Here is a 25,905-nt window from a genome sequence, read left to right as displayed (position 1 = left end):
TAAACTCACCTGAAAAGAAAGACCCCATCAGAACTCGCCATCCTAAGAGATCTATCTGACATGCACGGAGGCCATTCTCTTGTGTCTCAGAAACCTGGTCACCAAAATTAATAAACATTGGTGTCCATGTCCTGTGAGCCCCTTTAATGCTTCTAGAAAGATTCAAGGGTCAGATTTCTCTTGCCTCCCTGGGTCTGGGACTCTTGACTTCGGACGGCCTGTTATAACTGCTGCTCACGACTTGCCCTGAAGCCTTATTGGTGGATGGTGTAGAGAGGGATTACACACCTGGGGAAAAAAAGATCTGTCTAGAAGTGTGCAAAACCACCCCAAATTACTTTTGCTGAAATTCAGGCACCCACTTTGAGCCAGGCCCTGAGGTAATAAAATGGGGTATCCAAAGACATTCGACCTCAGAAATTCCCAGGGCAGATGGGACACGTGCACAAATCATTACAATCTGAGGCAACATGGAGGAGAGGGCGCGAGCTCTGGAGTCAAGCTGATCCAAGTCCAGTGCCCCCACTGCCCTGTGAAGGTCCCTAACCTTTCTCCACCTCAGTTTTCTCATTTACAGAAGGAACAGTACTAATAATAATGTGTCCTCATGGAGGATATTGTGAGATTAAATGGAATAAAATGTATAAAAGTCTTCACAAGATTCTTGTAGTGTAGTAGGTGCCCAGTGAGTAATTTTATTACCAGCTTTTCTCACTGTTACATGAGAAACTACATGAGACAGAATATTATTTAGGGCAAGAAGAAAGAGATATTGCTTCTAGTCATTGAGAAAGACTCCTTTGAGGAGGATCATTTGCTCTGGGCCCTGAGGAGAGGAGTTTCTGTGAGAGAGGAGGGTTAGCCCATCCAGCGGAGAGGCAGAGCTCAGCGATGGGACAAGCGGGGCGTGTGTCGGGAAGGGTGAGCAGAGCAGGATGGCTCAGGTACAGAGTCGGGGCGGCTGTAGAAAGGGAGGAGGGAGAGCTGGTCAGAGGTTGTATGTGGAAGGTCTCAAATGGTGATGTCCTGTAATGGAGCAAAGGGCTCGTGTGCCCACTGTACAGAAAGCCAAACTCTGACGGCGAGAGTTTGCAGCAAAGTCAGGGTTTACTACAGGGCGCCAAGCCAGGGAGTGGGAGATGAGCCTCAGATCCACTCCAATTCGGTCTTTGAGGTAGGGGTTTCTTAAGGGGCCAAACAAAGAACTTGGGGTTAATCGTATCTTGTGACATTTCTTAATGGTAGTTTTGGGAGTCAGGATGTCTCTGGTTTACAGTTCTCTGGCCCAGTGATGCATGGCTTGGGGGTCTGTGAGCTCATCTTGCCCTGGAATTCATAGGTTGATGATGATATCTAGAAGAGCAGTTTTAGCACCTTAACCATGTTATCGACAACAGCAGTTTCAGTCATCTGACTCTGGTTGGTTAGTGTTCAGTTAGCAGAGAAGTGAGGTCAGAGGGGACAAGAAAGGGAATAAAGTTTTGGATAGAGAGATTAATCATAACCTTGATAAGGGAACCCGGTTTCGGGGGAACTCAGTTTCAGTCATATTTATTTCGTAATCCAATTTCGGTCTTGATGCCAAACACCCAGTAAAGAATTGCAATACCTTCTCCCTCTTCCTCTTCCTCCTCCTCCTCTTCCCCGGCTCTGCCCCTCCCCGCCCCCTCAAATCCTATCACCATTTATAATACTCATTATCCTAGCTAAGGCTGCCTTGGAGGCAAGGAGAATACCCTTGCAGCCTTAGGAGGCAACTTTTTTGTAAATTATGAGTGCATCGCCGAAACTGTATTCTCACCTCTGCCCCACCCTGGCCATTCCTTGTCACAGCCACCACAGCCCAGAAGACAGTGCCATTTGGGAGTTGCTGTCACTGGGAAGCCTGGGACCCCAGGCCCTGGGGACCAGGGAGAAGGAGAACCAATCTCGTTTTGCAGAGATACAGGAGGATGTTGGGAAGAATTGTGTAGAGAGGGTGATTTAGCTGCTATCTGCTTGGATGTGGGATTGATTCACTCCTACTCAGAGGTTCTTGGAGCCCAGAACATTACATAAGTGAAACGCCTGATGCATTTGGTCTCTGTAACACTTAATCCACCACCTCTGCCCCCGCTCAGCATTTTCAGTATTTGCATTGTACAGTGATCACTAAAGACCAGGACTTGACATCTTAAATATTTAAAAATTAAAAGTAAAACCCTAAGGGGTCTGTTCTTTGTCCCTCTAATTGGAGATGGCCATATCCACGTCTCCGTGAGAAATGGACACAGCTGGGGAACTGGGGCAGGGCTGGAGTCGTGTGTGACCTTGCCCTAAGTAAGGCTTCAATTCAGAAGTATTTAAGGGAGAGTCTTGAAGCTTGTCTGGTCTATAATTAAACTGACTGTTCTGGTTTTTCTTTGCACAAGCATTTACTATTAGCTGGAATTTGGGTACAGAATTGTCACATTGTCAGATCCAGAGCAAACTGATAGTATGTGACAGTCAGCATTTTCAGAGGACAGACAGTGCTGCAGGCTTGGGCCTGACAACCTGATTCACAGTCAGGCGGCCTCAACAGCACCGATTGTAGGAATGAAGTGTAAACATGCAGGTGTTTCTCAAGATGCAACATGTGGAATTGTTAAGCAATTGCTGAATTTTTCTTGTTCCCTTGAATCAACTGGTGAAAGTTGTGGACACATATCCAAACAGGTTGCTTCCAGGCTGCATACGTTACAATACATATCTTTTAATGCTTACTTACCTTCAGTCACAAGAAATACCAGGATTACCTTGCGTTTGTAGAAAGTACTTTTACTAGCTCCACCTCATCTGATTCTTTCCAGAATCGAGAGGCGTAATAAATATTATCCTGACACTGAAGTTGGGCAGATGGCACAGGTGACAACATTCAACAGTAGCTAGTCCAGAGGGACCAGCCAGCTAGGTTTTCTGCCTCCAGGTACAGTGTGTGGGCCTCTCTTCCACACTGTCACAGAATAGTATGGTTTGATTAATTTTTCTAAAGCCCTGATTTTTCAGCTTCCCTGGAGAACTGGAGTAGGTCATCTTTTTGTTTCTTTGTTATGTTGACCCAATTATACATTCCCCGCCCCCCCATAGATCTCTCCATCCTGTAGGACGTGGGAAACAATTTTTATGCATAGCCAAGGATTTTTTAAAATCAAATATAAGCAAAATCTGAATTTCTTTGGAGCAGGAAACAGGGAAAACAAATACCTCATCTTTGCTGATTGCTCATATAGAGATGCTAACAAAAACTCAGAAAGGGGTTGGGTTTTAGAAATTCAGATTATTTTGTTGTTACCTAAAATAAAACCTACTTTGAATATAAATTGGTGCAGCCACTGTGGAAAACAATATGGAGGTTTCTCAAAAAAAACTAAAAATAGTACTACCTTATGACCCAGCAGTTCCACTCCTGGGTATATATCTGAAAAAAACAAAAACACTAACTTGAAAAGATACGTGTTCCCCAGTGTTCATAGCAATATTGTTTACAATTGCCAAGATACGGAAGCAACCTAGGTGTCTATCAACAGATGAATGGAAAGAAGATGTGAGATATATATATATATCTACACACATACCACTTAGCCATTAAAAGCATGGAATTTTGTCATTTGCAGCAATATGGATGGACGTGGAGGGTATTATGGTCAGTGAAATAAGTCAGACAGAGAAAGACAAATACTTTATGATATCATATGTGGAATCTAAAAGATACATCAAACTAGTGAGTATAACAAAAAAGATACAGGCTCAGAGATACAGAGGACAAACTAGTGGTTCCCAGTGGCAGGGCTGGTAGGGCAATACAGGAGTAGAGGAATAAGAGGTACAAACTATTAGGTATAAAATGAGCTACAAGGATATATTGTACAACACAGAGAATACAGCCAGCATTTAATAATAACTATAAATGGAGTATAACCTTTAAAAATTGTGAATCACCATATTGTACACCTGTAACCTACATAATATTGTATATCAACTATATTTCAATTAAAAAGAAAAGAAAAAATAAAGCCCCCCTTCTCTTTAACTGCAGCCCTCGCTCTCTCTCCATCCCCTTCTTCACAGGCCAACCCTGGGGAGACCTGGATGCCTCCCTGCGCTCGTTCCTCCCTCCCTCTCACCTCTCACTCTTCTCCAGTCTGGACAGGCCCAGCTTCATGTTACGGTCCCCAGTGGTCTCCATGTGAATCAATTCAGTGGGAGGTTTTTAGGACTCAGTTCCTCTCTTAGCAGGATTTAGTGCAAATTATGTCCTTAGAAAAGTTATTTAACTTCTCATGGGATAGTAGGGAGGTGTGAATGAGAGAGTTGGTGGGAAGTGGTGAGCACGGTGTCTGCTGCCGTGATAAGCAACAATAAATGATGAGCATTGCTTTTATCTGCACACTCTTCCTTGTTTTTGTGACAATGTCTTTTCTGGTTTTCCTCTTACACCTTCAGTCCCTTCTCCTTTCCCACGGTGTCATGAGATGTTGAGACATATTCATTCCACAAATAATTTAGCAAGTGGATATTTCATGCCAGAAAATTTTCTTGACCCTAGGGCTACAGCAGTGAACAAAATTAAGTGGCTGGCTTTATGGAGTTATATGTGGGGGTGGGAAATTATGAAAATTAATATGTAACACACTAGATGATTGATATATAGTACATATAAATATAATACTATATTATATATAATGAACTGTATGTCAAGTGGTTATATATCAGATGTTAATAAGTTTTAGAAAGCAGGGAAAGGGGGATGGTTGAATGCTGCAATTTAGAATAGGATGCTCAGGAAAGTCTTAACCAGTTGGCTGATATTTAATTAGAGACCTTAGGAAGTAGGGAGTAATACATGTAGAATATCTAGGAGACCATTCAGGCAAAGGGAACAGCAAGTGCAAAGGCCCTGAGGTGGGGAAACACTTGGTACATTTGAGGAACAGAAAGAAAGCCATTTGTGCCTGAGCAGAGTGAGCCCAGCAGGAGAGGGGTGGAGGTGGAGACGAAGTCAGAGAAATAACCTTCAATTAGGAGAGGGGCAGGGTGGATCCTGAGACTTTTTCCAGGCACCGTAAGGACTCTGCTTTACTCTGAGTGAAATTAGAGGCCATTGGAGAGTCTTAAGCAAAGGAATGACTTTAGTTTAAAATAATCACCCTGGTTTCTGTGTGGAGAATAGACTGTTGGGGCCAAGGGTGAAAGCAGAGGACTGGCTAGGAGGCTATTGATGTAGTCCAGCATTTCTCTGGGTCTGTCCCAGACCCTTCCCCTGCCATCTTGCTCTCTCTTCTGGACTACACTTGCCTTCAAATAGCATCTATGTGCCAAACAACTCACGTACTGACTTCTCTTGCTCCTACCTCTCTTCTGACCTCCAGCCTTACTTCTCCATCTGTTTACCTCCATACACACTTGGTGGCCACTCAGTACGTCCAGATGTACCCATGCTCCTCCACGGCCCCTCTGGCCCCTCTGGGGCTCATATCTCAGTAGATGGCACCACCACCCACCAGTTGCTCAGGAGCCCTCCTCGGAGCAACCCTTCCTTTAGCACATCCCATCTGGGGAATCACCAAGTCCCGTGGTTTCTATCCCCCAGCATCTCTCAGCTGGACTCAACACTGCTCTACTCCAAGGCTCCATCACTGTTTGCCTAGCAGAGAGCAGTAGCCTCCTAACTGGTAACTATATCTACTCCACTCTTCTGGCTACAACTGGGCAGTTAAGTGATATTTTCCACAGAAACGTAGCACTCCATGAGGAGTAGTGAAAAAATATTTTTCTGTTAAGATGTACACTTCTCACAGTGGAACAGTCTTTTAAGTTAGTAAAGGGAAACTTACTAACATCTGAAGTGTTTACTTTTGGATTAGGTTACTGGACTGGAGAGCTACCCAAGGACAGTAGGCATCCCACTAATATTTGCATGATTAGAACGCTACTTCCCAGAATAAAGAATGCTTTTCTTTATTATCATATCTGGGCAAACCCCAGATATGAACTGTAACATTTTCCCTTGACCACAGGAAGCTCACTAATGTCTGGTTTTGAAAAGTAGTTTTGTACCTACATCCTGCTACTCAGAGCACCTCGCTACATAATTAGGGAATTTTTTAGCTAAAAAAGGGGTGGAGTGGGTGTAGTACATATGCATGTTCCCTTCTTTAGTTTTATCAGAAGAAAGAAACTAGGTTCTCCACTTCCACCCCAGCTGTGGCCAGAGTGACCTAAAGTGACCACAAACTATCCGATCATAGGACACCTCTGCTCAGAACCGATCCTTGGTTTCTGATTGCCCTGGCACTCAATTCTAGGTTCCCTCGTCTGGCCCCTTAGGCCCTACATGATCTGGTACTTGCCCTCTCCCCTGCTTTAGCCCTTATTTTTTCCACCTGCCTTAGATTTGTCTCTATTTCTCAAGTATACACCACTCTCTCCTCAGGTGTCTTTCTCCACCCCTTCTGCACCCACTTAAAAGCTGTTCTTCCTTTAGGCTTCACCTTAAATATCTCTTTATCAGGGATCCTTTCCCAACTCCTGGATCTGGTTAGGTCTCCCTGTCATAGTCCCCTGTGCACCTGTTTCTTCCCCAGAGCCCGCATCACACTGTACTTACTTGATCAGTGTCTGTCTTCTCGGGTCCGTGCGCTGCTCCGTTCAGCCAGGTGCTGTCGGTGGTCTCATTCCGCCACGGTCTCCCAGCAGCCTGGCCAAAGCCTGACACAGCGTGGGCCCTCAGGAGACACCAGCTGGCTGGTTTGCTCCGGTTTTGCTGTGAATGCCAGGCTGTTTCATAAACAAAATGATTTCCAAGTGAAGATTGCACTTGGCACTCCCACTAATTTGGTGATTCATTTTATTAATAGGAAGAGGGTACAGTAGTTGGACAAAGTGTACCTCTTTAACAAATGGAAATAGATCTTCCAAGGGGGTGGTGAACTGAGAGAGCAGGAGAGCTGGGATGACTGTGGCTGTTCTCTCAGCCTTGTTTTGGGCTTCATTACACTTGGTCCTGTTTCATAAACTGCAAGACTTTATATGCCTGATCCAGTGAAATAAGGTTCCTCACACTCCAGACTTGAATGAATATGCATAGTGTGTTTGCCCTGAGTTGAAGGTCTAGACAGGGGAGTTTGGGATTGTGAAGATAGAAAATATCTTCACAAACCCCCAAATCCAAAATTAAGTTACTTTTGGAGAGGGAAGGGGGAAGGGGCAGCATAGGGGTAGGGGAGTATGAGGTACAAACTGCTGTGTATCAAATAAGCTACAAGAGGGGGTGCGTATAGCTCAGTGGTAGAGCACATGCTTAGCATATACGAGGTCCTGGGCTCAATCCCCAGTACCTCCATTAAAAAAATAAATTAAATAAGCTACAAGGATATATTGTATGACACGAGGACTGTGGCCAACATTTTATAATAAGCATAAATGGAATATAACCTTTAAAAATTGTGAATCACTATATTGCACACCTGTAACTTATATAGTTTTATACATCAACTATACTTTAATTTTTTTAAAGTTACTTTTGCTCCCCCCGCACCACCAAGTTTGCTGTCAGAAACTGCAGATACACTCTGTGGAGTTGGTGGCTATTTGTACAGTATATTTTATAATTTGTATAGTAATGTCCATAAAATAAGGGACAGGTTTCCAATTTCCATTGGTGTAGGATGTACTCAAATCCTGCCAAAAGTGTCTTCCATTTTAAAAAGACTTAATCCAACCTTAAAGACTTCAGCTTCCTTTTCAAAGACATGGCTTCTTTTCTTCAGGAAGTATGTGTTTCTACAGGGATGCAAATTGGATTTAAAATACTGAAGGAAGTTGATTTGATTTACTGAGTATACCTCGGGCAACTGAGAGAAGGCTCCCTGAGATTTACAAAGAATAATTACCGGGTTTGTCAGTATACAACTTTGGATTACAAAACTGCACAAGGTTACACAGATAGGGTGCCTGGAACTTTTGATGTTTCTCTTTTTAAAAACACTGCCTAATTATGGATGTGGTGATGTAAAAACAGAAGCCACTCATTCCCTTCCCAATTCCCATTCTACTGAGGATGACCCAAGGGCCGACTTAGATTTCAAAGTGATCTGAAAGAAAATTGAGGACTTTAAGGAAAAACAGCTTTAACCTTAGGCTCTAACCTCATGCATTAAATGCGAGCAGGACACGGCAAGCCTGTTCATGAGTGTTACTTGCTGTCTGTTGAAAGCTAATTTTGTGCCACAGGGCTCCTCCCAGTAGTAATAGTACATGTCCTTTGAGTCGTTTTCATTACAGTAAATAGGTAATAGGTCCTGCTCTTACTTAGCCAGTCATGTGATTCAGACTTACCATGTGGGGATTTAAGATGACCTTTGTGCTCATAGGTGTGAAGCATCAGGTCTCATTAGCACAGTGGTCCTCTGGTGTTTTCTTGCAGATATGTAGTTATCAAACTGTTTTTGTTTGTTTGTTTGGGGGGCTGATTTTGTTTTTTATTCATTCATTCGTTTGTTTGTTTGTTTGTTTATTGGCTGGGGATTGAACCCAGGACTTTGTGCATGCTAAGCATGCACTCTACCACTGAGCTATACCCTTCCCTCAACAGATTGTTTTAAATAAATGTAAATTATTTATTCTCTCTGCCAAATCAAGCTATTTCTAATTAACAGGATCACAGAAATTGAGCACCAGTGCTCAGTTTGATCAGACATTTCCCAACTAGGCTGTAAGTCCTATGAAACAAATACCAAGTTCTAAGAAGCTTTCACATTTACTACATTCTGTGTTCCTTAGCTTGGTTTCTGGTGGAAGGTAGTCTTGCGTTTGAATCAGTGGCTGGCTGATTCTTGTACCTTTATGTGCCTCTCACCGTGAACATTAGGTGATGGGTATGTAGGATACACTCAGTAGATTTCTTATTGTTTAGATGAGGTAAGACTAGCTAAAGTGTCTGCATTGCATTTCTTTCAGATAATTCAAATAATGCTTCAAAAGATTATGGGCTTTTTCATCACTGATTAATTAAAGTCACACAGCGAAGATTCCACTTGATTTATACCTAAATATGTATTCATTCATCCTTTCTTAAGTAAATGTCAATTATGCTGCTAAAATAGAAACCAGTAACAGTCTGGAGATTGAATAGTAGGACGTAAACCCAAGGTTTTAAGACGCTGTTGAGTCTAATTTTGTATAATGCCATTATAAATATCAGTTTTGTATTTAATATAACTTGGTTCAGTTTATTTTCTTTGCAAGTGTAGGGAGATGGGGAAGGATTGGTGTGTGGTATCAGACAGATTTGGGTTTAAATCAGTCACTCCAAGTGACAGTGGGCAAGTTTCCTAACCTGGCTCAGTCTTAGCTACACTGTCACAGGATGGTGACAAGGATACTGTGAGGTGTGCGTGTGAAAGTGCAGAGATGCAGACTGGGCCACCCAGCAGGTGCCCACAGTAACTGTGGCCTCTTCTCTCCCTCTTCTACGCCCCCTTCCTCCAGCTCTGCCACTGGTTTAGTGAGTCATTTTGCATTTTACATATCTGTGCCTCAGTTTCCTCATCTAAAAAAGACAGTTGGACCATACACTTTTGAAGGTTCTGGAAAGTTCTACTGTTGTAGGCTTTTAAAGTATAAATATGTAAAAAAAGAGTTCCTACTTGGAAAAATAGTTGATACCATACTTAGAATTATGACTGATCTGTAAATGAAAATATCTATAGAGCCTGAACTGTGTCTATTTTTTATGCTAAAAATGAATTCTTTGGAGAGGAAGATAATTGGAAAATTCAGAAAGCACTGATAATTTCTTGCATTCACCTAAAAGAGCAATGAAATTCCATATCCTACAGCCTTGAAATGAGTAAATGGAAGGATGTAAATATTTATTGGAATGAGAGTGGAGCAGAGGGAAGATCTACTTTGTCTGCTGGTGGGTGGTGACACATCTATGGATCATTGTTTGCACTAGGCATTTAATAATCCCATCTGTTGAAAATATATTCGGAGGTACTTTGAAATTGCTATAAACTACCTAGAAATTGGCAGGGAAGTACTCCTGGAGAGATTCCAAACTCTGCAGCAGACCAAGAAATCCAATATAAATCAATATGTAATTATAAAATCCCATCTTTGGCCACAACTCTTTAAATATACTTATGTAGGCATGGTATAGACGTTTAATACCAGAATCTGAGTCTGCAGAGCCCTTTGCTAACGTCAAGTTCAGTTCTGTTTATTTGACCTGAAGAACCCACTCCTCAAGTTGAGTCAGCAATGGTGAAACTTCCTCTGCCTCCACCTCCCACCCCCCACCAGTGGTTGCTATGGTGTTGTCTCCACTGGTACCTCCATGATCTCCTTGTCTCCCAGGTCCTTTTAAGTAGATCACATCTAGTTTTAAAAATGAATCACTGAATCTTTTTTAAAAAATATTTTATTTATTTATTATTGTATTATTTAATTATTTTATTTTGGCAGCGGGGTGGGCAGTGGGTTTTATTTACCTTTGGAAGAGGTACTGGGAATTGAACCCAGAACCTCATGTAGGCTAAGCGTGCTAAGCATGCGCTCTACCACTTGAGCTATACCCTCCCCTCTGAATCGCTGAATCTTATATCAACTTTTACTTCTTTTATTTTTCTTCCTGATACCTCTTTTTTCACATTAGAAATGCACTTGGTCTGTGCTGACCTAACATTTCGTTCAGAGGCGCCACTGCAGTATGGTACCTCCTTACCTCTCGATAGTGTTTTCTTTTTCTTACTGTACTTCATTCCTTAACATCTCAAGGCACTGGTTTCCCTTTTCTCCTGTCTCTTCTGTTTCTCTCCCTGCACTCTCACTTTCTGCTCATGTATCTCTAGGCCCGACATACCGGGATGGCGTGTTGAGACTTCAAGCGGCTTGGGAGGAGAAAGGGCTGGATATTTTGCAGGAGCTGTTAAAGACATTTAATGGACCATTACCTCTCTGGTTATCACTGTTGATGAAATTCTTTGCGTAACTATCTCTCTGTGAAGTTTAATAGGGTACATAATCAAAATGAGCCGTTTTCAACAAAGGAAATCAGGGTTTTATTTCCCCAGGCGGTGGAGTTTCTCTGCAGGTTTAGAGATCCCATCTCTTTCCCTTCCCAGATGCTCTTCCTCTGGCTGCTTCCATGTATTTCCAAGCGAATTGTCCCATAAATGGGGTTTTGGGTGGAATTGGGTCCCCCTAAAGTCCACATATTGAAGTCCTAATCTTTTGTAGTTCAGAATGTGATTCTGTGTTTGAAGACAGAGTCTTTAATGGGGTGATTAAATTAAAATGAGGCCATTGGGTTGGGCCCTACTCTAGTCTGACTGGTGTCCTTATAAGAAGGGGAAGTTCAAACACATCGAGACACCAAGGGTGCGAGTGTACAAGGGAATGACCACGTGAAAAGGCAATGCAGCCAGGGGCTGCCGTCTGCAGCACAAGGAGAGCAGCCTCAGAGGACAGACACCAGCCCTGTTGGCCCCACAATCTGGGACTCCAGCTCCAGAACTGTGAGAAAATAAGTTTCTGTTATTGAAACCACCCAATCTGTGGGATCTGTGGTATTTTGTCCCAGCAGTCCCACAAACTAATACACATGGTCATAGCAATGCCACATCTGTGTCATGAGGTCACTGGAGAATCAAACAGGAGAATTCAACATAGGACATCTGGAGAACAGGGTGAAACAACTCTCCTGCAGGAAATAAACCCACCTGAGAGATACTCTGGAACAGAGGTGATATGACATGTTTGAAACATGCTTTTTCTTTCCAAGCCCAGCTTTGGGGTTTTGGCCTCCCTTGAAGCCAGGGGAGAAATTCCCCCACAGGCTCAGAGCTACAGAAGAAAGTAAACCCTGTAGTGTCCAGAGAGCGCTGCCTCCACACTGAAGCTCTGGACGTCTGGTGTGCGGGGTTACTCTAAGCGCGCCCGGCTTAGATCTGGGTGAGCGAGGGTACCACCCAGCTTTGCCTCAGTTAAACACCTCAGATGGAAGTGAGTTGAGAGGTGCTGTTTAACAGCATGGGGCATGGTGGATTTTGGTTCCAGCTTTATGGAGTTAGCTTCAAAGAAGTCTTTAGAAGTAGTTTGCACAGTAGCTGAGTCCTTCTGTGGATTTATTGGCCTCCACCTCAGTTCTAAAATTTTTCCCTTCATATAAAGCCACAGTGACTTCTGGCTTGATTCAGTACATTAAAGAAGAAAAAAAATGTTTTATGTACCCTGTTGTGTGGGCATCTTTAAAATAAGTCCTAAAACAAGAAGACAACCTACGGAATGGGAGAAAATTTTTGCAAATGAAACCGGCAAAGGCTTAATCTCCAGAATATATAAGCAGCTCATATAACTCAATAAGAAAAAAATAAACAACCCAATCCAAAAATGGGCAGAAGATCTCAACAAGCAATTCTCCAAGGAAGACATACAAATGATCAAAAGGCACATGAAAAAATGCTCAATATCACTAATTATCAGAGAAATGCAAATCAAAACTACAATGAAGTATCACCTTACACCAGTCAGAATGGCCATCATTCAAAAATCCACAAATGACAAATGCTGGAGAGGCTGTGGAGAAAGGGGAACCCTCCTACACTGCTGGTGGGAATGCAGTTTGGTGCAGCCACTATGGAAAACAGTGTGGAGATTGCTCAAAAGACTAGGAATAGACTTACCATATGACCCAGGAATCCCACTCCTGGGCTTGTATCCAGAAGGAGCCCTACTTCAGGATGACACCTGCACCCCAGTGTTCATAGCAGCACTATTTACAATAGCCAAAACATGGAAACAGCCTAAATGTCCATCAACAGGTGACTGGATAAAGAAGATGTGGTATATTTATATAATGGAATACTACTCAGCCATAAAAACTGACAACATAATGCCATTTGCAGCAACATGGATGCTCCTGGAGGATGTCATTCTAAGTGAAGTAAGCCAGAAAGAGAAAGAAAAATACCATATGAGATCGCTCATATGTGGAATCTAAAAAACAAAAACAAAAACAAACAAACAAACAAACAAAAACAAAGCATAAATACAGGACAGAAATAGACTCATAGACAGAGAATACAGACTTGTGGTTGCCAGGGGTGTGGAGGGTGGGAAGGGATAGACTGGGATTTCAAACTTGTAGAATAGATAAACAAGATTACACTGTATAGCACAGGGAAATATACACAAAATGTTATGATAACTCACAGAGAAAAAAATGTGACAATGAGTGTGTAAATGTCCATGAATGACTGAAAAATTGTGCTGAACACTGGAATTTGACACATTGTAAAATGATTATAAATCAATAAAAAATGTTTAAAAAATAAAATAAGTCCTTAAAAACCTTCATTTCTGTAATGAATTATAGAGAATACTTGTCAGCCTCTGTGTTTTCACATTTCAGCAGCTAAATAAAAGTGACCTTTGTTGTTTATGTTGACAAGTAGTCAATATAAAAAAATTAATGAATATTTTGCATTTTTTTGGTGCTTAGTCTTCAAAATGTAATTTAATTAAAATTAAATTAAATTAAAAATTCATTTCCTCTGTTCCAGTAGGCACATTTCAAGTGTTCACTGGTCACACATGGCTAGTGTCTACTATATTGGACAGTGCAGCTTCGGACAATCATTTATTATGCAATCAACCTTGATATCTAAAGGAGGGGAAATATTTAAGGCACAGTAATTTAAATAGGTGTTTCTGGGCTGGGGTTTTATGAATAACATATATTCTAATGGGTTATATCTAAAACAGTCTGATATTTTTGGATTGAAAAAATGCAGTTCCATTTGTAGAAAGATCAGATGGAACTAATCAAGGATGGGAAAAACCTCTTCTCAGAGCTTTGTCTAGAGAATAGTTTTGCAATTACAAGTCTCAGGAGGCTACAGTGAAACTCATGCATTTTCTACCTCTTTGAATGGAGCAGAAATTCTCAGTCGAGCTTTACAAGCTGGTCTCTTCTCATGTCTTTTATTTGTTTTTCCTCTTACTGTGTGTTACCTTTAAGAGTCCCTTTTCACAGTTGAAAGGATTATTGTTGTTTTTAAATCCAAATGACCAAACTCTGAAAGACCCACATGTGGGATTCCTAGTCACTTCTGATAATTCCTGAACACGTGTGTGTTAAGTCCGTGCTCATGCTTGTAAGCGAGGGTCTACTGGGTATAAATTGTGTGCCTGCGGTAGCAGTTCTCTCTTCTTGTGAAAGATATTCCTTGAATGAAATGTCAGAAATATTCACTGAGTGCGCATCATCCACAGCTGATCTGGCAAAAAGCAATGAGAAGTAATAGAACTATAGACTACATTTCAAAGCTGTCAGCTAGGTGGGTGAGTACTTCTATATACTTGTAGGAAATTTCACCGTCACTTCCACAGTGATATGAGAGTTGAGTTCTCGTTATGTGAAACTTGAAATGCAAAACTGAAAATCTAGAAGTGCTTGGAAATGATTTTTTTAAAAAAGAGAAAAAGATTTACAAGGAGCCTTCAGATGGATGATAAACTCTTAATGATGTAATTTTGAATTTCAAAAGCCCTGTTCATTTTCCTTCTCAGATGAAGAATAGGAAACAAGAGGCTTAGACTATAGAAATTGTCTTCCTGGGGCTATCAGGAATGCTGATGTTCATCAGACTGTTTGGTAGAAGCAAAAGGTCAAGCAGGGGGTGGGGGCAAGACAGGTTCATATGAGCTACAAGTTACATGAGGGGCCATGCAGCAGTGGGGTTTCCAGATACACTGAGGTTTTCGCCTCTGTTCCCGTTCTCAGTGGTGCCAGCATAGGCCTTTGGTTAAGAGACAGTTATTGTTTAGTGGGGTGCAATTATCCCCATTCTACATGTGAGGGAACTGAGGCATATAAAGTTTAAACATATTGTCCAAGGATACATAACTAGTAAATCAGCTTTGGTGTCAAATAGATCCAGAATTTGGACTCCACTTTTGCCAATTATTAGCTGGGTACCCGTAGTCAAATCACTTAATCTATTCAGAAATAGATTGACTACTATCTACTCAGAAAATGGAAAAAATAATAGCACCTACTATTACAGAAGTGGGGGCAGGAAAGGGGTTTGGCATAACTCAGAATTGATGCATTTACACTTTCTGTGCAGATGAAGTAGGCTAAATAAATAACTGTTGTCATTTGCTGACTCCGTACAGAGTGCTATATAGTAGAGATTCTGTAAGAAGACACAGAAGAAATGGAGGAAGATTTTTTCTTATTCTTCAGTGGCAAAATGTTTTGAGGCTTCTGTTGACCATTTTGCTCTGAACATTTGGGGATTGGGGTGGGGCGGGACAGGAAGTGTCAACATTTGGATACTTTATACCAGGCTTTTGTTAGGCTCTGGGTCAGTCAGTATTAGGTCTGGCTACATATAACAGAAAAACTTCACTTTGTATAATGAGTTAAGAGAAATAGGCTCTGGTTAGCATTTTCATGCAGAATGTTTGATTTTTAGTAACAGATGACTGACATTAATTGGGAAACAACCATAGTACAACATATTTACCCATTTGTTGTTGGTGACAATTGGGTTGTTTCCATATGAGGGCTCATACCACTATGAACATACTTGTATGTGTGTCCTGGTTGACTTGTGTCCTCTGGGATACGTACTGAGGAGTGGAGAGGCTGGGTCACAGGGTAGGCATGCCTTCAGCTTTATGAGATCATGCCAAATCGTGCTTCAGAGGGGTTGTACCTGTTTGTGTCACATCAGATTTCTCTGGCAACTTCATCTGCCACCAGTCTTATCTTGCAAAGTGAGTCGATAAAATGGAAAGTGAACTCACAAACATTGTGTTCCTGCAGTGTAGCTAGTTCATCCTTCAGGTTCGGTATGTGCTGGATAAGAAAGAATTCTCCTTGGCTGGTCAAGCATAGCATGGAGTCAGCTCGAGATCTCCAGAGAACAGCTGCCTCTGTGATGGAGTGGAGTCGGAACCCTCAGCATCACAACTCCAGTTAAGGGCTTAACCGAGCAGAACACTCTGTGCTCAGCACAAAGTAAGGCATTTTCACCTACGTTTGTTTTCCGTCCTTGCTGCGACTTCTGGGAAAACTGCAGGAGGAGACAGCCAAGAGTCGCACACAATGATCAGACAGTGAAACAGTTTCCTAGTGAATGGTAGACTCAAGAGGTTAGAAGTGACACAGCACTCACGTTATAATCTATGTGTTACACGATACAATACAAAGACTCAAACCAACACAGGGACCCCACAGCAGAACATAGCAAACGAATTCGCAGAGTTCTCTATTCAATGTAGAGAATGTACATTTTTGCCTTTTACTTACAGTGTAAATTTTTACTAAACAACTCAGTGTGTAATGAGTCATTTTGAACCTGAACCAAATCTATGAACTTTGATGTACTCTTCCAACCAAATCAGGGCTTAATTGTCAGTCATTTATTCAACAGAAATCTTAAAGAATGATACTTTGTGTAGACGCTGTGCTCAGCGCTGGTGGGCCCAGGATAAAGGTCTCTGTCTGCCCTTGGCCTCAGAGTCTTCATCATTGACTTTAAGACACAGTGTAGCTGCAGCCAGGTACCGATGGTGGTGGTCGCATTGAGCACTGCCCACGGTCTGTCCCTTGCCCCTCAATTTCTACAGCTGGTCCCCTCCTCTGATGCAACAAGGGGCCAGAACCTGGAAGAACTCTGCTCTGTGGACAACTTCCCCAGAGAAAAAAATTCCCTGTACCACCCACTCCTACTTGCTGGGTTATTCCCCCCAATCCCAAACCCAGAGATTTTCGTGTGAAAATTACCACAGTTGCACTTAAACTTAAAATACATTTTAAATTAAAGTTCTAATTTTGAGATAATTGTACACTCATGTACAGTTGTAGGAATAATACAGAGAGATCCCATGTACCTTTTGCCTAGTTTCCTCAAAGGCAACATCTTGCAAAACTAGTAGTACAAATATCATATTAACATTGACACGATCCATGATCTTATTCAGATTTCTCTCAGTTTTGCTTGTATGGTTGATTGTCAAACAACATCACACAGGTTTGAACTGCGTGGGTCCACTTATAGCAGATTTTTTTCAGTAAACGCATTCAGTACTGCACAATCTGCAGTTGGTTAAAGCCGAGGATGTGGAACCATGAATACTGAGGGGTGACTATGGGACTTGAGCATCTGTGGATTTTGGTATCCACAATGGGTCCTGAAACCAATGCCCTGTGGGTACCGGGGGATGACTGTGTTTGTGTGTGTGTGTGGTGTGTTTAGTTCTCTGCAGTTTTATCACGTGAGTGGGTGCTATCCACCACAGTCAAGATACAGAGGGGTTCCATCACCACAGGATCCGTGGTGTTGCTCTTTTATAACTGTAGCCACCTCCTCCTGCAACCCTCTCTCTCCTGGCCCAGTTCCTAATCCTTGGAAACCACCAATCTCTTCTCCATTTCTAAAATTTTGTCATTTCAAGAATGCTACATGGATGAAATCATATGGTATATAACCTTTGGTAGCTTTCCTAACACAACGTAGGCCCCTCAACACTCACCCAAGCTGTTGTGTATCAGTAGTGTGTACTTTTTATTACCGAGCAGTATTTCATAGTGTGGATGTCCCACAGTTTGTTTCACCATTCACCTGTTGAAGGACATCTGGGCTGTTTCCAGCTTTTGGCTTTTATGAATAAAGCTACTATGAACATTTTTGTGCAGGTTTTTATGTGAACGTGTTTTCTCTGGGATAAATGTCCAAGAGTGCAATTGCTGAGTCATATGGTATTTGCATGTTTAGTTTTATAGGAAAATGCCAAACTTTTTTTCAGAGAAGCTGTACAACTTTACTTTCCCACCAGAAATGTATGAATTATCTAGTTTCTCCATATCTTTGCCAGCATTTAGTGCTATCACTATTTTTTATTTTAACCATTCTGATAGGTTCTAATAGGTATGTGGTGATGCTTCACTGATGTTTTAATTTGCATTTCCCTAATGGCTGGTGACATTAAACATCTTTTCATCTGTATATCTTCTTTGATGCAATGTCTATTCATGCCTTTTGCCCATTTTTTAGTTGGATTGTTTATTTTTTCATTACTGAGTTTTCAAGTTCTTTATTCTAGATACCAATCTAACTAATTTATTGGATATGTGGTTTTGCAAATATTTCTCCCCATCTGTATCTTATCTTTTCATCCTCTTAACAAGGTCTTTCACAAGGCAAAAGTTTTTCATTTTGATGAGATAAAATACATTTTTGTTCTTTTTAATGTAGCTTCATATCTGCAGGGAAGATAAATGTAGGAGACCAGTTTTCTGAACACTTAAAGTCTCCCTGTAGAATCCTCTTTAAGATTCATTGCTCTTGAGAAATCAATAGCATGAAATTGTTGCATTTTCTGAAAAAAGGAATCTTAGAAGGAAAGTTCCCTAGCCTGCAGAGTTTGAGTTGAGACTACTTTCCTGTTTTTATCAAAATCTTGCCAAGTGGAAGTTTGGGGCTTCTATGTGCCAGGTGATTGCTAATGCTAAGTAAGTAGCAGTGATTGTGTTCTTACAGTCATATAGAATGGGCTATGTTAACAATTAAATATAAACATTAGGAGTGGCCATTTCCACTTGGCTGTAAGTCAGGCAGTTAAAATTAGAGATTCATATTTGCATCAGCCCTGGAAGCTTCTGAACTGCAGTATAAACAAATCTTGTCTATATCACCATGTGTTCACCTCAAGCTAGTTGAATAAATCTTTAAAATCTGATTTAGTCTTCTCTTCCCTCTCTCTGTCCTTAAATCCCTCGGAAAAAAAATGCTTGCTGTGCTTTTTGTTTTATAATTTTTTCCTCCAGAGAAACACTTTCCTATGATCGAAATGGAGTATGTGGACAAGGGTATATAGCTCAGTGGTAGAGCTTGTGCTTAGCATGCACGAGGTCCTGGGTTCAATCCTCAGTACCTCCATTAAAATAAATGAATAAATAAAACTAATTTCCTCCCCCTCCAAAAAAATGGAATATGAAAGGAATTTCCTTTACTTTATAAGAGGCTTGCATTTTCATCTTTAAAGTCAGACTTTCCTTTCTGTTTATTTCCTTCTCCACGCTATGTTATGGTAAGCCTGGAACACCTAAGGAGGTGAGGTTCACGAGAAGACCATTTTTTTCCTTTGTCCCACCTCTGTATCAAGGATATAACTATCTTTGCATCTGTAGCAACTTTTTTGTTTTTGGCTGTCTCGCTGTCTAAATCGGATGCCCCTTCAGGACTGGACCATGTCTTAACTTATTTTTATATCCCCGCACCAAAAGCAGAGCCCATCACCTCAAGGTTAAAGGTGCTCCATAAAGAGTTGCAGAGTTGAAAAACGTCAGTCACTAGTCAGTATCTGAAAATTGGTAACACTCATCGTTCAGCAGATCTTCATCCTTATATATTGTTCATTCCAACCCCTTGAGGTCAAAAGCTACCTTTTGCTTATGCCTTGCTCATTTTTTAAACCCTAGTGTTTGGAACATAACTAAGCATTTAATAAATGTTGAATCCATCCATTCATTCAGCAAGGATGCACTGAATACCTGATACTATGCTAGGAACCAGGACTGTACACAGTTACCTAGAAGGCATAGTCTTTCCCTTCAGGTAGTCTACAATCTAATCAGGGGACAGCACCTATAAATTATCACATAAAATACTTAAATAACATGGTAAGATATTATAAATTTTGAGAGATAGAGGCTATAATTAAACAGTCTACAGGAGGTCATCTAGCATAGACTGAACAAGGAAGGCTCTCTAGCTAGTGGCCTGAGAAAATCCTGGGTCCCCACTAGAATTCTCTGTTCATTCACCCTCTATTCATGCTGTCCACAGTTCTTGCTTTCTCTTGAAATGCTACCCTTCTCTTTGCCCTCTTTCTACCCATACTCAGCATTGAATGTTGTATTAGTCAGGAATTTTGAAACTGGTTTAAGCAAAAAGAGGAATACCTTGCTCCGTATTACTGGAGAGGGAGTCTAGCCATATCTGATGTGGTGGATCTGCTGCTGTGATGGCAGCCGGCAGTTTCTCCCGTCCCCATATGTGCACACTCCTCCTTCCATCAAGAGGTGGATACTGTTTCTCCTCCCTTTGAGTCTGGGCTGGGCTTTTGCCGCATTTTGACCAATAGAAGTGACAGAAGTGATATTCTCCCAGCTCCAGGCTGGGCCTTGGGAGGTCAGACAGCTTTTATTTGTGATCTCTTGGAAGTCACTGTGTAAAGAAGTCCAACTACTCTGGTGGGCATAGGGGAGCCCTGGCAGATGAGAGACCATAAAATATAAAAATACTTTGTTAAAAAATGTAAGTATATATAGAGCAGAGACCTGGCTAGCCCCATGAGTTCCAGTCACCCCCATTCCTATAGGTGCTGACACGTGAGTGAAGCCATCTTGGATACTCCAGCCCCAGTCAATGTTACGAGGAGCAGAGAAAAGCCACCCCCACCCCCTTGGAGGTCTGCTCAAATTGCAGGATCATGGGCCAATGAACGGTAGCTCTTGTAAGCCAGTATGTTTAAGGTGATTTGTCATACAGCAACAGATAGTGGGAAAAGCTGGATCTAGTGCTCTAACAATTCAGTAATAAGTCTTTCTCCTTCCATGGCTCTGTTTTCCTCACAGAGGAGTCTGTCTTTGTATGTCTACCACATCCAGCAAGGACACCCACCACAGCAGCAGGCTTACATTCTTCCAGCTTAGCCATGCCTGCTGAAAGGCGCAGTTCTTTCCCAGCAGTTCTAGCAGAAGTATCAGGGGTGGCTCTAGTTGGCTCAGACTGGGTCATGTGCTTGTCTCTGCACAAGGCACAGTGACTCTGATTGGCCAAGTCTGGATCACATGCTTCTCCCTGGAGCCAGGGGTAGGGAATGGTCAGCCTCACCTAAACCACTTGGATTGAAGGCTGGGGTAGGATAGGTCCCAAAAGAAAAATCCAGGCACTGTTTTGAGAATAAGAAACTGGATGCTGGGCAGGCAAAAACCAACGAATATGTACTATAAAAGTCAAGTATAATCCTACCTCTTTTATGAAGCCCTTTCTAGTCATTCTAAACTTTAAACTATTATAGCTCAAATGACCTATTCCACTTCTTTGGTGCTCAACATATGCTCCTTTATTGTGCCATGTACACTTTGGAAGTAAATTCTTATTTCACAGCTTAGATTTTGTACCTTTGTATTCCTTATTGTTCTGACTGCATTTGTTACCTTAAAAGTGTGATTTTTTTTCCCCCATTACTTTTGCAGAGAGAGGTAATTCTTACACTGGTAGGAGAAATTGCATTTTTTTCTTTCCCTCTCTTTTCTTTCTCAGGGACTGACAAAACCCTAGGCATTGCCTCCAAATGGGGGCACATGGTCTGTTTTCCCCGTGGGTCCTGATTCCAAATAGGAGAGCCAAATGGTGAACAGCACTGCTTGTTTTCTTTCTTTTCTGGGGAGCTTGCTCTTGTGCTATTTAATTTGGGCTTTTAAAAACATTATTTAGTGTGAGAGCCCAGTAGAGCAGCTTTTGGGCAACTAGCTTATGAAATAAATCTAAATGATCTAAAAAAGAACATCCTCTGCTAATTGAAATTGAAGCAAGCCTAATAAAGTTTTAATTCAACCTTTTCACGGAGGGTGAGCATTTCCAGGATGGAGTTCTCAGCAACACCAAGACAGTAATAGAAATGAAAAGTCGGTGCCTGTTGTCACACCAACCATAAGCCCAAACTTTTTAAGTCTGACCTCTCTAAAGTTACACACAGACACAGTTATATACACACACACACACAACTGAGCAGTATACTTTCTATAGCCTTAGGTGCCTGAGAAAAAACGAGGTAGCAGGTAAATGATGGGGGGAACCCAGAGATAGACTCTCATAGATTTCAGAATGGGTGTTTATAAGATTAAATTGACTCAAGGACTTAAGTTAATAATAGCAGACCATCTTGCCTTTATGTCAAGATTTATATTTGTAAAAGTGCTATTACATTTCTGTATTTGAGTAGATACCCCTACTGGTGACTTAAGTCTAGGATTAAGGATGTGATCATCACATCTGTCCTTCGAGTCTTCGTTGCCTTTAAAATTTTAAATTATTATGAAATATTTTGTATGTGTGTGTGAACAAATACACATCAGTATACCAGTAGTCATTTGTTAAACATGGCATTATTTATAATCTTGCACCCTCTCCTCCTGAGTCCTCTTTGTTCCCTACCAGAGATAAATACTGTCTTGACATTTGTGTTTGTCGGGCTCTTGCTTTTCTTAATAGTTTAACTATGTATCTTTGTTTACTTTTAAAAATGTCATTTATTCTTCATGTTTTTTAACTTTACGTGAATAGAATCTCACAACAGGTAATTTTATGTGCTTTGCTTTTTTTTTTGTTTCTCAGGATTGTTTGTGAAATTCATCCCTATTAATTTTTTTAGTTCTAGTTTTGTTTGTGGCTTCTCTTTTCAGCTTATTATTATTTCATTTCATAAGCAGAAGTTTTAAAATTTTAATGTAGCTGAATCTTTATGGTTTTTGCTTTTGATGAACTGCTTTTTATGACTTAAGATCATAAGATATTCTCCCATTTTCTTCTGGCAGTTTTAAAAGTTGTGTTTTTTCCTTTCAGTCTTTAATCTATCTGGTACTGATTTTTGTGTATGCTGTGAGGTAGGGATCATTTTTTCCCCCCACAACTGAAAAGGCAAAGCATGTCACTCCATTCCTTCTGTCTGAAATGTTCAGGTATCTACATGACTGGCTCCCTTTCTTCTCAGGTCTCCACTCAAGTGTCACCTTATGATGGAGGCCTTCTCTGCCCATCCTGGCTAAGATCACACACACACACACACACACACACACACACACTAACATTTGATCTCTCTCTTCCCTGCTTCAGAATAACTCACCTGAAAAATTCTCTGGGCCTGGTGTAGTTGTGTTGTATGTGGCAGGTATTTTAAAGTATTGATTTCATTTCTTGAATGGTTTTAGGGCTATGTGAGGTTTTCTGTTTCTTCTTAAGTTACTTAATAAGTTTGCCCTCTTTATTTAAAAATATTTTTTTATTTTACTTTTTGAGTAGTTAGTATATGCACACAATTCAAGAATTCAAGTTTAAAAAGCATTTACAGTGAAAAATAAATCCCTGTCCCTTCCTTCTAGCTACCTAGTTCTCCTCTCCTGCCATCAGTTTCTTGTCTATTTCCCTAGGTTTTGTTTATCCTCCAGAAATATTGTATTAATATTTAAGCCCATATACATATTCTGTTTTTACACAAATGGTGGAATATCATATATATTATTCTTTCACTTAACCATATGTGTTACAGATACTGTTACAGTTACTAATACTTCACTGGATGCACATATCATAATTTGCTTACTCAGTCTCCTTCTGAAGGATGTTTAGGTTGTTCTCAATTTTTGCAGGGGCCTTCTAACTTGTGTGCCTTACTCTTCCTTAATCAGTGCTTCACACAACTATCAGGTATTTCTTCTTATTAAATTTCCATCCTGATATTGTCATTTCCCCATTCAGAAACCTCCAGCAGCTGCCCAATACCCAAGAATAGGGCTGAACTTCTCAGCCTTGAAAGTGGAACCCAGCACCGCATGGTCTCCACCTCCTTTTACCATCATCTTTCTGTTCCTGAAGACAACCCTTAAACCGATGACTTGAGGTTTACCAAACGTATCTTTGTTTTTATGCTCAGTACTTTTCTTCTGCCTACGTCCCTCCCTCCTCAACCCTTTGAAGGGGAGGAGTACATCCTTCTTTCCTTCTAGGCTGGTCGCATTGCTCTCTAACTCCTCGTGGGACCAGCTGCGCTTTCAGTATTTCAGTCTCTTACTATTACACCTGTATCACCAGACCAGGTGTTCTGAATGTCTCTTGTAGAGTCCGTATTTCTTGCGGGCAGGGACTATTCACTGAAGTAGAAATACTAAAATGAAAAGATATGTCTTGACTTTCAGGTAGCTTCCAACATAGAGGTGAGCCAAACATGTAAAATTGAAATACGCAGCACCACACATACATACATGTTTAGGGGGAAGTGTATTCTTTGCTCAGTGGAATTAGAAGAAGAAAAACACGGGCTTTAAAAAACCAAACAAACAAAACCAACTCTGGTCTCTACCCCAGGGCCTGGCACATAGTAGATGTCCTGTAGTGCACGTTGAATAAAAGAGTAACATGAAAGAAAGCATTTAAGGCAAGCCTCTACATCTTGCCAAAAATCCATCTTTTACCATAAACATACAGATAAGTCAACAAATAGTGGAGATGTCGCTCATCTCTTGACGCAAAAGAGGGCAGTATGGGAGGGGGTGGAATCAAGTTTCAGCAAGGGAGGGAGGCAGAGAAACCGCACCTGGCGAGGGGTCTCCGCCCTGCGGGGCGTGCTGGGGAGCGGCGGGGAGGGGAAGGGGGCGGAGATTCTCTTCCCTGCCCCGCCTTCCCCTCCACTCAGCGGCGGCTGCGGCGCAGGGCGGCCGCGCGGGTGTCAGCCGCAGCTGCAGCAGCCCTCGCCACCCCCTGGCCGCGGCCCCCCGGAGCGAGCCCGAGCACGGCCCGCAGCTCGCGCCGCGGCGTCCCGGGGCCCCGGGAAAGTTCCCGGCGCGAGCACCGAGATGCCAGGCAGCGACGCGGCGCTCACCGTGGACCGCACCTACTCCGACCCGGGCCGGCACCACCGCTACAAGAGCCGGGTGAGAGGCGGGGGCGCCGGGCCGAGGGGCGAGACTGGGTGGGCTTGGGCTCCCGCGGGAACGACCTCGCTCTGCGCGTTTCGCCGCCTGCCTCCCTCACTCACTCCGACCCCCGCGGCCCCGGGCGCGGGCTTCCCCTCCCTGTCCGAGCTGAAGGAGCTGGGAAGAGGGGCGTGAGAGCCCGGCCTAAGGCTCCGAGACCCCCCAGTCCTCCTCCGGGGCAGGGGCAACGCAAAGCCGCCTATCCGCCACCCTCCGCCGCTCGTCGGTCCCTGCACGTCCTGGTTTCCTCGACGGCCGGCGTTCAGCCGCCCTCTCCACCAGGGAGCGCCCGCCGTGCGGTGCGGGACGCTAGGGGATCCCGGCACCCTGTCCCCGGGGTACTGCCTCCCTCCCCTTATGCTGCCGCGGGTCCCCAGCCTTTGGGGTTTCGGGCTCGAGGCGGGTGTCCGGAGCCCGCGCGCCGTGCGCCACCGGAGCGCGGGGAGGCGGCGGACCGGCTTCCCGGTTTCCCGCGGCCACTCCTCCCGGCTTTTCCTGGGGCAGTGAAAAGTCAGTGTGCGCTCTGCCTCTCCGGAGTTTCTAGGCGTGCCGAGCAGGCGCCCTCTCCATTGTTTGCAGTGTAATTTGCTGTTGCTGATTTTGGCTGTGGGCGAAAATAGCTTTTCGGAGTATGCAGCAGAGACGAGCCGTATAGTGCTTGAAAGCAGAGGGAGGCCTCAGCCTGCACTGGGGTCCTTTGGAGGAGAGGAAGCCTCCGCCCTCCTCAGTGATACCTTTGCTCTCCTGCAGTGTTTAACAGTGTTTAATTGAGTGAGGCTCAACACTTCGTCCTCATCTTGGCAGAGTTTAGTGCCGTTTAGAACAGTGTCTCTTCCACCCTGGCTTTTGTTCGGGCAGGAAATACCTCGAGGTGTTCTTTACCAGCTACTCACTTGTACGATCTCAGCTTTTGATTGTTGGCCTCCATTATAAAGTTCATGGAGTCGTGCTCGAACTCTGGCCTGCCACCTCCAAGATCGAGAGGCCGACGCGATGGGAAAAGTAGCAATAGTGACAGAAATGTTGTGCGGCCCCTTGTGCAGGATTTAAGTGTTTAATCGTAACTCGCAGGAGTAATCAGTTACCCCAGAAGTGAAGTAACTAGTCCC

General features: G+C 42.6%; 1 protein-coding gene across 5 annotated transcripts in view; it reads left to right on the top strand.

Annotated features, from left to right (window-relative positions):
- TMCC3 (transmembrane and coiled-coil domain family 3) overlaps window positions 1-25,905 on the top strand; it is a 261,506-nt gene that overhangs the window by 141,910 nt on the left and 93,691 nt on the right. The window contains exon 1 of one of the 5 annotated variants that reach the window (XM_031463014.2): window positions 24,545-24,754. The exons of 3 other annotated variants lie outside the window; for them this stretch is intronic. In XM_031463014.2, coding sequence (XP_031318874.1) covers window positions 24,677-24,754 — 78 coding nt within the window. In that variant the 5' untranslated portion in view covers window positions 24,545-24,676. Of the gene's footprint in view, window positions 1-24,544; window positions 24,755-25,905 lie in introns of those variants that run through there. One more of the 5 variants, XM_064491593.1, reaches the window with a different exon arrangement.

The sequence above is a fragment of the Camelus dromedarius genome, chromosome 11, assembly GCF_036321535.1.
Source record: "Camelus dromedarius isolate mCamDro1 chromosome 11, mCamDro1.pat, whole genome shotgun sequence".
Lineage (NCBI taxonomy): Eukaryota > Metazoa > Chordata > Mammalia > Artiodactyla > Camelidae > Camelus > Camelus dromedarius.
The sequence above is the reverse complement of the archived record's forward strand: the minus strand, read 5'-3'. Positions and strand labels throughout refer to the sequence as shown.